A 13,592-nucleotide genomic window follows, 5' to 3' on the forward strand; every position below is an offset into this window, starting at 1 on the left:
AGCTCATAAGCTCCCCTGCAAACTGTGTGTGTGTGTGTGTGTGTGTGTGTGTGTGTGTGTGTGTGTGTGTGTGTGTGTGTGTGTGTGTGTGTGTGTGTGTGTTGTGGCATACAACCGGGTTTCTCCTCACTGATTTACTCTGTCTGTGTGTGTGTGCGTGTGTGCGAGGCTTGTTATGTGAGTAAGTCACGCTGTTAACAGAATGAAGGAGTGCTCTTAGGTGCCCTATCTGCTCGCTTGAGTGCTTGAGAAACTTTTGGCACGAGCGCCCGAGTCTTGGCAGCATTTTTTCAGCTTGCATATGGTGCCTTCACCTGTATGTTTTGTGGCAAACTGGCAGCCTTTTCACCAGCATATGGCATGGGAATCTCTTTACCTCAGCAGTTGCCTTGGTTTTCTGGTCCTGGCCTAATCTTCATTTTTTATTTATTTATTTTGCTCCCAATGCTTCTACTGCTTTCTTATTTTGCTAATCTCCATCTAATACTGTCTCTCTCTTTGAGCACACTCTTCTGTGTGGGGAAAAAGACAAAATGCCATCTTAATAACCGCCTTTCAAAGATAACGTCACATCTGAGGCAGCTAAAGATGTCGATGATTTTTCCCCTCTTCTAATATTGTTACGTTCCTGGCGGAAAATCAAATGGAGCGTTAAACATGATTTAGCTACGCTTCCACTGAACTGCCAGTTTCAGGCTCCTTTTCAGCTGGTGCACATTGTGTGTGTGTGTGTGAGAGAGAGAGAGAGATAGAGAGAGGGAGAGAGAGTAATAAAAGCCACATGTCACACATCGTCTCTGTCTGTGAGTGAACATGAAGTGTAGGCTGGCCTACTGACACCATCCGTACCACTGAATGGCATGTGTCAGTGAGGAGAAAACTGGTGTATGCCACAACACACACACACACACACACACACACACACACACACACACACACACACACACACACACACACACACACACAGACTTGTTCCACTCTCCAGTCAAGCTGACAGCAGCTGTCAGATAAATGCTATTCCCGTTATCTGTGGTGTTTCACACCTCACCAGCTAATTACTTAAATAGTGATGATTAGCATGCAGTTTAAGTACATCTTTTGCATGCATGGTATCACAATCTATATTAAGTGCATTTTTATTGCTCACCTGGGACCAGAAGAATGCACGTCGCTCTATTGTCACGGCCACATGGATGCCCTGATCCCTTACTTTCCTCAGACTACAATAATTCCCTTGTGCTGCACTTATTCTTTTTATCGCTTCCATTGGAGAGCACTTGTACTTTACAAAAGGCTCTCGTGTCATTTAATGCATCATCTCAGCAGCCCCGGCGCTCATTCTTTCCCTTTTTCTGAGCGACAGGCTGCACGCCAGACTCCTCTGCTAACGGAGTGTGGGTTGGCTTTGAAGCCAGAGCTAAACCTCAGATTTCTGCCCCATTTATATCAATCATTTATCTCTAGGCTTTCGAGCTCGTTCTGATTAAAGCAAACCTACAGGAGCGCAACTCATCACTATATATAATTCATATACTCAGAGACACACACACACACACACACACACACACACACATATCCTAATTCAGGCACACTGTGCAGTCAAGTGTAAGCCAATTGTGAACAAGCCCTTCATTACGTTGTGTTCAAGAGCACTCATGATAAAGATATTTGTCCTTGCTGTGTTTTTTGTTTGTGAAAGCATCTTGGAGTCATTTCAATGTTATTTTCTTTTATTTGCTTTTTCACACTTGCAACATTGTGGTCTAATAGGGAAAATCCTGTTCTTCACGGAGTATGTGTAATAGACTGACTGCTTTAATTAAACTGCAGTACTCCACAGTGCCAGAAGGAGTGCTGTTGAGTTGGGTTTTAATGCTTAACTGCAAATACCAAAGACTATTGTGTTCTCACCTGTCAAAGGAAGTTGTGCCAAGGAGGAAGACGCAGCAGGGTTTGATTTAAATGGACTAAATGCTATACAGTATATGTGAATGCACCCAGAGTTGGAATGATTCAAAGTCCAAGCCACTTTTAGAGATAAAAAGTTTTTGGTACGGTGAGCCAGAATGCTCAACTTTGGCTGGTTTTATCCCAGGGTCCACATAAAATGCAGATGCTAAATGCTAACATTTGAACCACATTTGGCCGTCAATACACACATTTCATTACAACATCTGATCCTCATTTGCTTAGAATCAACCATATTTTCCACAGTATCACCTTCTGTCTTGATTGTGCTAGTTAATAACCTGGAAACAGCAGTCAGTGTGGTATTGTCCTGTCACTGGCTGAATAAGGCAAGCTTCTGGCTCTCATGCTGCCTGGAAGAGTTTCAAACGTATACTGCAGAGAGTTCAGGTGTTTGGACTTAATAGAGCCTAAATACCCTAATTGAAACAGGATGCTTTTCACAGGTGGGGATGGGGTTTATCAATGATTCTTTTTTTTTTTATTATTATTTACTGCCCAGCTAATTTGAATAGCAGTCTTTAAGGCATTCATAATGGAGCTCAGGATTAGGATGCATCTGCAGGGAGCTATTATGAGAAAGAGAAGAAAAAAGATTAGACACAAAATGAGTGTAGGAAATCATAAGGGACCTATAGAAGCATTTCCATCTTTGCTTACCCATCAATCCATTCCTGCTTTCTCCCAGACTTCCCCCCTGAGCAGGGTGACAAGCCCACTCCCTTGGCCATCACTCCACCCGCCACTCCCACTGCACCTGTCAAGGTCACCCCGACACACCATGGCCTCACCACCACCCCATCCGACTACGACATGGAGGACGGCACAAACGCACCTTTGTTGGAAGGTGCTCCTCCAGCCCTGGAGTCATCCCAGCCTTACCCCACCCACAGCCCCCCAACCACTCCTCACTATCCACCCCGCTCCCCATCACTCTCCTCCGGCTTTGAGGATTCAGGCAGTGGGGAGCCCAGTGGGGATGACGACATGGAGGGTAGCACAGTGGAAGCGAGCGGAGACGAGCCTGTCGGTAATATTGACATCTCACTACATTTCCCATAATCCTGCAGCCCAAACAATGGGGTGGTTGTTATCTCAGGTTTAGCATGAAAAAGAAAGGGAATGGAATTATATATATGTTAATTCAACCTTATGTAAATGATGATTTCAGATAACGTATTGTTAATTTTGAGTCTAGTTGACTTTTTAAAAAAATCTTTAGCCTACCTGTTAAAAAAAAAAAATGAATGTGTATTTAAGATGCAACACAGTCATTAGCTGTCTGTGCATGACTGTGGACTTTTGTGCTGCACTAAAAAATGTTGACAGAGAGCAGCATCCAGGAGCCATGGCTAAACATTTGAATGCATGAAAATTATAGCCTGTGTCTAGGGGACTGCATGTTGGCTCTCTCCAACAAAGCCCATAATCCATTTGCTGTTATTCCAGTCCTCTGTGCCTGTGAAGATTTTCAGCTTTTCTTTCTTTTAAAGCCATCAATAGCTTTTTGAATACAAGTCAGCTAATTGTATGTTACTGAACCACCTGAAATGATGAAAACCATTGACAAGCTCCAGATATCCTCTGGATTCATTTGTTAATCGAATAATTTCGCTGTATTTTTTAGTCTAATAATCTGATAATAATCTCAAGAGGAATAAATACTTCAATATATGAATCCACATCAGAATCAAGAAATGAACTAATTATATTTTGATGTTTTACTGTAAACATAGAGATTAAGATATTAATGTAAAGATGCTCAGCCCAGTCGTAGCTATATTGACTTCGCTCACAAGCTGCTTGTTGTTATGGTAACATTGATAGTAAAAAAAAAAAAAAAAGGTTCTTTTTACATATAACATGCAATTGGAAATGGTAGATGGAAATTTTCAACAACAAAAACAGACGTTTTTGGATGGCCTGATGGACTGCAGCAATCTTCGACATGCAGCTTGTTGGGTAGAGAACATATGCCAGGGTCACTTAATGATGCCTTCTTGCCTCCCAGAAGTCCAATAGCCCATGCATTGTGAGGGTTGTTGTTCTCCCTCACGTTCCAGGAGCAAAGGCTCATAAATCTATAGGATACGGTGGTGAATATAAGCCCAGGGCCGTTCTCCTGCTTCGCGCCAAATGTCATTTTCTGCCACTCGCTCTTGCACTGTTTCTTGCTGTCTCTCACTGCCTCACTCATGCTCACAGAGTCCTTGAACATCTCCCTGCTGACAGCTTTATGGCTTGTTCGGGTGAGAGGGAGTTGTTTTTCCTCAACCCATCAGGAGCAATCTGTGCCACATATTGTAGAACCGGCAGCTGTAGCTATCAGGCTTGAGACAGACAAGTAATTATTAGTGCTCTACCATACTGGGCTATGTAAGCTGAAGAGGGGGAAAAATAAAATAAAAACATTATACTTTGACCTCTATTTAATTCTAACTAGCCTTCATACTTCCTCTGATGGTTTAACGCAGATATTGGGTGGACTACCCTTTCAGAATTTTAATATCCAGCACACTAAAATATGGCATCCGATTTTTCACGTCCTATCCATCAGATTCTAATCATACCATCAAATCGGATCTTTGACAGCCTAGCCAAGGCGCTGCACAGATAACCAGCTGCAGTTCTGCAGTAATGCATCTTCACTCTTTCAAAATGACCTTTATACAGCAGTTTTAGCAAGTTGTTTTAGCTCATGAAGTCAGAATTTATGAAGGACACGGGGAAACAGAATTTATGAAGGACACAAAGAAAGTATAGTTTCCTAGCAATATCCTGCTCATTACTATATCAACGCTGTTAAAAAGTTCTGTTATGGATGGACACATCATGTCTTCCTGCAGGTACCACTGTAGCAGCCACCACTCTCCCTACAGGTGAAGCACGTTCCTCCTGCGATAACACACCTTTTGGTTGCTGCCCTGATGGCAAGACCACTGCTAACACCCCAGATGGCTCTAACTGCCCATGTAAGTACCTCTGATGTAGATAATCACATCGTCTCGGCATATCACATTATTAGTCACCAGCTGATGACCACCAGAGAAACTCATTCATGTTTCTCTCATTCAAAGCTGGATGCAGGGTAAGATCCCAAATACGAAAGACAGGGGTAACAGTGGCAAGAAAAACATCAGAGATGGCAGCTAGGATCCAGATACATAAGGTTGGGATGTGGTAGCTTAGTGGTTAAAGTGTTGAATCACTGATCAGGAGGTTATGAGTTCGACACCAAGCTGTCACTGCAGGGGCCCTGAGCAATCCCCTTAACCTTGTGTAAAATGGAATTAAATCTAAGTTGCTCTGGACAAGGGGTGTCTGCCAAATGCTGGAAATGTAATGGAGCACATCTGATTCTCATATTATATACTGGAGCAGTTCTTAACAACAAATCTACAGTATACATACAGTTGCTGTTAGCTCCAAGCAGAAGTACAGCATTAGGATGAATCACTCAGGCTTAGAAGACAAGAAGACTTTCACAGGCTTAGGAAACCAACACACTATCACCCAGGACATCGGAAAGTCAAAGGTTCATATTTGCTATCGAGCCACGTCGTGCTGTGCTGTGCTGTGCTTATTGGATGAAAAGAATCTAGTTCTCTGGGGGTCATAAGCAGAGACATAAGCACATTCATGTGGCAGGAGCTCCTCTGGTATGTGAAAGGGTGGAAAAAAACAAACTATTTCCACACAGCACACTTTAGCAGACAATAGATCACATCCAGACACAGCAAACAGCACAATCTACGTTCACCATCAGCTCCATCTGTTTTATGGATATGCCCATGGAATTACCCACAGAAGCACACAATCAATACGTAGTATGGAGAAGGGGGCAGGTAGATGCTTTGTGTTTGTGTATATGGAGGCAGGCGGCAGGTCAAGTGTTCGCATTTCCCCTTACAATCTACTTATCAACATTGAGGTCTTGTAACTGCATGCCATGTATCAAGAACATGCCACTGAAAGCTTTAGTGAAATAGAACACAGGATAACAGCTCTCCTCAGCGTGTCAAAGCGAGGAAAACGAGTGCATGTTATCCCCAGCAGTTTGATAGCTATGTTATTAATGCCAGTCCTGTCCAGCCTGCGCTCCTGTATGAATAGAGAGGCCCGCCAGGCTGAGCAGCAATGTAACGTGGTTATGATAGATGCAGTCATGTTTAAATAATGAGATCCCACGTGTGGGGTAATGTCAAAATAGATATTGAGTTAGGTATTAGTGTACAGAGGCTGAGCAAATGAAGTTTAACTCTGCATGGAATTAAATTTACCACACCCCTGCACTTGTAATAAAACAGGACTGTCAGTGTTAATATGCAATACTCAGGAAATTAAAAATGATGACCTGAAATGGGATGTGGCAGGGAATTTAGCTTTTTAATTCAAGCCTACAGTGCAATTTCAGTCACTGCCAAGTCTGTGAGAAACTCCTGTTCTCAAATGTTACAGATTCATAATCTGGTCAATTCATTTGCAAAACCAATTTGTTCTCCCCAAACTGCAAACCCTTCCACAACCCGCAACTCCTCAAAAAATTCCCATCAGATATAAAGACATGGAAAAGGCTCTTATCGTGCAGTTTGAACCAGCTTCTGTCACTCACACATGCCTGGGATTGAGAGACAATTACAGCTATCTTTCACGATAATCATAGTAGTGCTCTTCCGAGTTTGAGCCAAGCTTGAAGCATGATTGATTTGGCCAATTTGTTCAACTGATTACGCCGTATACAGAACACTGAATCTCTCCCTGCACCCCTTCTCCTTCAAAAGCAACGCTCAATTTATTTATTATTTATTTCCCTCAATAGTGTACAATGACTGGACCACCTTTTTTACTTACCGCCGTCAGCTCTGTGCTGAAGTATAGTTTCAATAACCTTAGCAATGACCTCCATTAAGAGGCTGCTTCAACAAAAGCGCTAGGGCGTTATTAAAACTTTTCCATTTAAAATCTAAACTCAGTGATGTGCATGTTGTATGTGTAAGTCAGCATTGCTGTCTAACTAATTGTTTTCTATGCAGTCCTCCATGCCTCTTCCAAGTTCTGGGACAAGACTCGGTTTGGTAAAAAAAAATCAGCCCATCTTGTCCACCTCCCCAGTCCATACTGTCCACTTCCTAAACTTCCTGAACCTCTCTCACTGCAGCAAGTGTCTCACACAACTGCGGACCCAACACACACCCCTGACTAACTACAGCAGCCTCATCACTAACCTGTAGACTGGCACTGTACCAACCACCATTGTGTAACTCAGCAGTAGGGTGAAGCTGTATATGAGATGTTTAAACCCAAGCTTAGAAATATGTGTTTGTCTGCTTTCCTACACAGCCACCATGCGCTTTACAGGCGTAATGCATCTGGATCAGGTAGATGGTCAGGAGATCTTTTACACATCAGAGTTGGATGACCCTAAGTCAGAGCTGTTTGGTGAGACAGCTCGCAGCATCGAGAGCGCTGTGAGTATCACTGCAATTGATTCAAGGAATACCGCCATTGTTTTTTAAACTAATGTCTATCCATATTTATAGAATGAACCACGGACCATGTCTCCATGTAGTGAGTAGAGCTGACAAGCTGCATACTTATAACAGAAGCCTCTGGGCAGTTGTTGGGCAGTCAATAAAAATTACTAATGTGACCATAAAAGAGAAATTCCAAAATACAATCATAAGATAGGGGGCACGGTGGCTTAGTGGTTAGCACGTCCTACCTTGATGCCCGATGACGCCTGAGATAGGCACAGGCTCCCCGTGACCTGAGAAGTTCGGATAAGCGGTAGAAGATGAATGAATGAATGAATGAATCATTAGATACATCCCATTTGAGCCTTAGTTAAACGTTTGAGAATCTTGAACCAAAGGTATTCTAATTCTTTTCAAACAATCGTCCCATTACTTTTTGGGGATTTTGTTTGTGCGTGAAAATGTCAACAGTCTTAAACGTTACTAAAAATTTTGTTTATTTCTGAAATAGCATTACCATCTCACTTTGACTTGTGGAGAACCTTCAAGCATTGAAATTGTCACAGTGAAGTGTCACAGTATAGAAATCTGATAATAGATTTACATTTTGATCTGTAATGTGCAAGCCAGAGTTGACAGTTGCGAAGAGAAATTCCCTGAGATGAGATGAGGAAGAAGGAATCAGAGTGAAAAAGGAAACTCATCCTCGATATCCATCAATCAGATTATATATGTGATTATAAATCGTTATTCTTTAGCGACTATACTGTACCGGTACTGTACTATATTACACTACAGAAATCCAAACAGTAGAGTTTGAAAGCAAGTCAGAATAAAAATAATGATCAGATTATTGGATCTGAGACTGAGTATAGCCTTCACAAGTCCTACATAGAAGTGATGTAAATGTGTCAGTGTGATACTGGAGTATTAACCCCAGGGATGATGAGTGATTACTCTAATGTATAGTGCACATGATGCAAAACAGCAGGACCGGAACCATGGATGTGCTGCAGAGTAGCTGTGACCTACAGAGCAGGCACAGTTAAACACAGTTAATACAATTATATGATGATTTGCATCATTGCAGTAAGCAGAATGCAACTCAGTATAAAAATGTAACATATGTTAATTGAGGTTTATGTTACAATTAGGCTCTAGTGCACAATAATATCCTGACACGGTAATGAAACGCTTGCTGGTTAGAACGACCTCCTATATCTTTTATCTTCGGTTTAGATGAAGGAAAGGAAAAAAGTACTAGCAGTGTTGAAAGAATATGAGTCACAGGAAAAATCTTTATGATTGCAGCAGCAGTTCTTAGCTAAAAGTCGGCATGTTCGTAGTAGTAATCACTGTCATAATCAGGTCATTGTAGTCCGAATGCTTGAGCTGTGCGTTCCAGCCTCTGAAACACCAGAGAGTCAAATGTTTACTGACTCAAGCTTGTGATTCATGGAGATGGAAACAAGATGCTCCTACAACATTATGCGACAGAAGCTGAACAAATCTGGACGGGAGATGTTAGTAACATGACATTTACTGCTGCCTTCGAAATGTGTTCATGTAATTACTTTTGTGCTGCCTTTAAATGTCAGTTTGTGCACCTAGACCCAGTGCAGGTTTTTTACTATTTCCCAGTGACACGCTTTCTCATCCTGGAAGAGAAATGTGCTCATGATAAGAAATAGACACCTTTTATTGATGGTGGGCATGTCTTATTTTTGTTATTTTTACTTCTCCGTAGCTTAATGAGCTGTTCCGCAAATCTGAAGTACAGAAGGACTTCCAGAGTGTCCGAGTGAAAAATCTGGCTCCCAGCAACTCCATTATGGCTGTAATAGAGGCTCATTTTGACCCAGGTAATGTGGAATATAGCTCACTTTTCTTTTTCAAACTATAGAAACTACAGCTATTGTTGCAACCATAGTCCTTTTATGGATACATGATACATTTTTTATTTCATTCAATTGTATATTTAAATTGCTTTTAGGCATAAGCAGAAAGGAGCAAGTCATTTATTTATTTATTTGTTTGTTTGTTTGTTTGTTTGTTTGTTTGTTTGTTTATGCAATATAGTCCACACCACCATGCCTTTAAGATAAATAAAAAGATAGAAAATGAGGACTGATAAAAAAAAAAAAGACAAATTTTGTGGTTGTCATATGTATGATAATGTAACATACAGTACAAGCAAGAGATCATTAACATGAAAAATAAAGGGCCAGAGTTACAGTATCTTTATAGTATCCATGTGGGACCATCTTCAGCAGCAGAAAGTAAGTCACACGAGTGCAAGGAGCTCCAAACAGAATTAGAGCATGGAGATAAATCATGCAGAACCGTAGAACAAGAAGAGCTGCTGCAGAAGTAGCAGAAGGACATTTTAGCGTTACGCATTTACAACACGGACATTACTGTATATATTATCGTGTTCAGCATCAAGCAACGGTTTGCGGCAGGGTAAGCAGGACTGATAATCGGGAGACGATGCGGCTCAATTACGGCTTCACGTTTATATAAAACGTCAGCATTTAGCTTTTGATGTTGAAATGGAGTTTTCGGTTGTGTAACTTCAGTTAACGTGGTGTGCACATGTCTGTTCTATGGAGAGGGTGGAGTTAAGCGGCCACACAATGTTTACCCAGTGTGCGCTTGGTGGTTTTAATTATTCCATCTGTTTCTATAGTGACTCCTTTTTCTTTCTCCCTCCCTTAGTGTTTTTTTTTATTATTATTTTTTTTTAAAGCTACTTGTGTGTTTTTTGTGAAGTGCCTCTTATCACCCTTAGCTTTGTAGGCATCTCTTCTACTCAGAACACATCACAAATCAGTTAGCACTCAGTGAAAAGTGTGCCTTTGGCAAAAACTACAAAACACATAAAAACACTCATGTGCATTAAAGGATATACAGCATAATTCAGCAGAGCCGAGGATGGTGTTTAATGTACGTATATATAAAGGTATGCATTATTATGGTGTAGTTGGAGTGTTTAGTGTCCAGCAGTAATGCTGTCTGTAAGGTGAATTTTTAATCATTTTGCTGGTTTGCTGGCGATCATTAATTCACACGTGTCTCTTTGTGTCGTTGTGTCAAGTCCTGCATGTCCTTTTCAATACTGGGTGGGGAAAAAAAACATCCTTCTGCATTCACCTTTTATTGGCCTCATTCAGTGTGTTTTATTCCCACACAAGAGCCTGTCATAAAGTCTACAGTTGCGGGTAACAGGGCCATCTGTGGAAGTGTTATGACAGCCCTTCATCCAACTGTCCCTGAAACGTACGCCGCTTGGAGGATGTTCACTCCCTCGAGCCTATTACATACAAGCACTATTGCATGTCATGTATAATATTTAAAGTCCCTTTATTTTGTCCTGTTTCCCTCGGGTCATGGCCTTGTGCTGCAGACACTAGATTTACAGTAGAGGATGTAGGGGACGCACTGCTGGAACAGCTTAAGACGGCTAAAGAACATGGCATTGTAGTGAAACAACCTGAAGAGGACTACATCCGTTTCACCAATTATGGTAAGTGTTGTTTTTTTTTTGTTTTTTTTAAAGTTATAGATTCGGAAATGGAAATGTTAATATAATAATACTCTCTTTCTCTGGGTCTCTCTCAGGTCTTTCTGTTCTTCCTTTCTTCACCACGTCTGCAACTACTGTTGCCACTGCTACACCCACTATCGCTACCATCATCACCACCACCACCACCGGAAGCACCATGCCCCCTACCACCACCCCCATATCAACACACCAGCCAACCAGCACCAGACGGCCGTTCACCACCGGGAGAACAACCACAGCTGCCCCGATCACCAGCACCCCACCACCACCACCCACCACCATTTCAACCAGAAAAGCCCCAAGACCGTGTGATTCTCATCCCTGTGGCCACGGAGGTACCTGCGAGGACGACGGTGATGATTTCAACTGCACCTGTCCGGTCGGAAGAGGTGGAGCTGTGTGTGAGAAGGGTAAGACACCCCATCAGTACATTTCTATAAAAAAGTTTTTCAAAAAAATCCCATCTCAGAATCGCAACATGTAGTTCATCACAGAAACACTTAATGAATCTTCTGCAGGAAGAAAGTCTGCAGAGCCTGGCACCCCCCAACAAAAAAAAAAAAAAAAAGACAATCCTGCTGTGAAACTTAAGGATTCGGAACTCATTTCATTTTTCTCTCTCTTCCAGTTCGAATCTATCCCTCGCAGCTGCATCAGATTATAATTGACACTAATTGCTGTAATGAGCATTAGCTTGTGAAAAAAAATGCTGTGCGCTGGAGAAAAAAAAAATTGACGGTTTGAATGCAGCACTGATATCTCTCTGTGATCAGTCTGCCCATTAATGAGTGATGAAGAAAGAAGACTTCATCAGCTAGCCATTCTCTCAAGACAAAGGTGCTGATGATAAATGCCAGATCAAAGAGAAACTCGGTCTCAGATGCTCAAGGTTAACTCGGAGTCCTCCCAAGAGATTACAGAGCAACTGTCATTGAAATAATTACTGCCTTAGCATCTCTTTCTTCATATTACGAATGCATATTACAAAGGAAGACTACAGTAGGTAAAGAGAAACAGCACATGAGTTGGATGTCATTAAGTGACCGAGATTTTTTTATTATTTATTTATTTATTTATTTATTTATTTATTTATTTATTTATTTATTTATTTATTTTTACTTTATCAGCAGAGAGCAGGCCATTGTGAAGTCTAGGAGTCCTGCTTGAGACGCTGATAACCTGGTTTATCTAACCTCTACTCTCTCTCTCTTCCTCAGTGATAAAGTATTACATCCCATCCTTCGGTGGCAAATCGTACCTGGCCTTCCCGACCATGAAAGCCTACCACACAGTGCGTATTGCCATGGAGTTCAGAGCCTCTGACACGACAGGTATACTCCTCTACAACGGCCAGGAAGGCAAGAAGGATTTCCTCTCTTTGGCTTTGGTGGAAGGAAAAGTGGAGCTCAGGTACAAACCCATTATCTGTTTAAGGGATCAGAGCGAATAGAGCAAATCAAGGTCAGTGTAATGAATATGTAGAAGGAACATGAACAATCCTAGTCATAACCAAAATTACTAAAGGAGAAGGTAATCGCTATGGGGTGGAGAAATGTCACCTACCAGAAGCATATTATGCATCACATTCTCATTCCCAGTAGACTGGCGGACAAGCCGGTTCAGTACCCAGTTCATTGAACAAAGCAAGAAAAATAAAGTCTACTCTGTATTGACTTTTGCAGAAGAAACTGTTTCGTTTGATATGTTTGTTTAAACCCACACAATCCAATTGCTTCGTATATTTCTCAGTGGAGCACAGCATCTCAGTGCCGCTTCGCACGTAATACTCGTCTTCAAATTCCAGCGCATGCTGCATTACACACACGCACCATGGACATCGTCTGGCTCTTGGGAGGAACTACTTTTACTAGGCATATTAATTAGCTCCAACAGATAATAGACAACGGAATTGGATGAATGAAATACTGACTATTCTAGAGTACAGTCTAGCGCTGCACAAAGAAAACTGATATATCATTCTAATGCTAGTCATCTCATATTGAACCAATTCATCAAGTGAAGACACTAGTCAGGTGGAAATAATACCTTTATGTGGAATGAAGGGCTTCCTCCAGGTACTCCAGGTTAACTCTGTTGGGCAACTGCTAATTCCTTGTGAGAATACTAATGAAGATATATAAACTTATTCTAGTGTTCTCTCGCTGGCTAATATTTCTCACAAATTATTATTATTATTATTATTATTATTATTATTATTATTATTATATATTTTATACCAAAATTTAACGATCAATCCCTAGAGGATTTTTTTTGTGATTGATTGATTTTATTTATTTATTTATTTTAAATTTTTTTAAATATTTATTTATTTATTTATTTAAAAAAATTACAATGTGACTTGGAGAATCTTTCCCAGAGAAGACAGATATAAAACTGTTGCCACAGTTTTCTCACCTTTGATGCATGTGAATAGAAGAGGCTTTGGCTGAATGTGTGATGTGATGACATGAAACGACTCATCTTGACCCAAATCTGTGTTCATTCTGAAAATTCTTCTGAATATCGCAGTATTTGCTCGATTTTGTATTCATTCATGCGATTGCAAATTAAATCCTGGAGGCATC

General features: G+C 41.1%; 1 protein-coding gene across 9 annotated transcripts in view; it reads left to right on the forward strand.

Annotated features, from left to right (window-relative positions):
- Positions 1-13,592, forward strand: part of agrn (agrin) — a 225,661-nt gene that overhangs the window by 187,790 nt on the left and 24,279 nt on the right. For 8 of the 9 annotated variants that reach the window (XM_047806904.1, XM_047806908.1, XM_047806905.1 and 5 more), the window contains 7 exons: positions 2,657-2,998; positions 4,815-4,940; positions 7,309-7,436; positions 9,190-9,304; positions 10,849-10,968; positions 11,064-11,417; positions 12,225-12,417. In XM_047806904.1, the coding sequence (XP_047662860.1) occupies positions 2,657-2,998; positions 4,815-4,940; positions 7,309-7,436; positions 9,190-9,304; positions 10,849-10,968; positions 11,064-11,417; positions 12,225-12,417 (1,378 nt within the window). The remainder of the gene's footprint in view (positions 1-2,656; positions 2,999-4,814; positions 4,941-7,308; positions 7,437-9,189; positions 9,305-10,848; positions 10,969-11,063; positions 11,418-12,224; positions 12,418-13,592) is intronic. The other variant, XM_047806911.1, reaches the window with a different exon arrangement.

Source organism: Tachysurus fulvidraco, chromosome 23, assembly GCF_022655615.1.
Source record: "Tachysurus fulvidraco isolate hzauxx_2018 chromosome 23, HZAU_PFXX_2.0, whole genome shotgun sequence".
In the NCBI taxonomy this organism is placed as follows: Eukaryota; Metazoa; Chordata; class Actinopteri; order Siluriformes; family Bagridae; genus Tachysurus; species Tachysurus fulvidraco.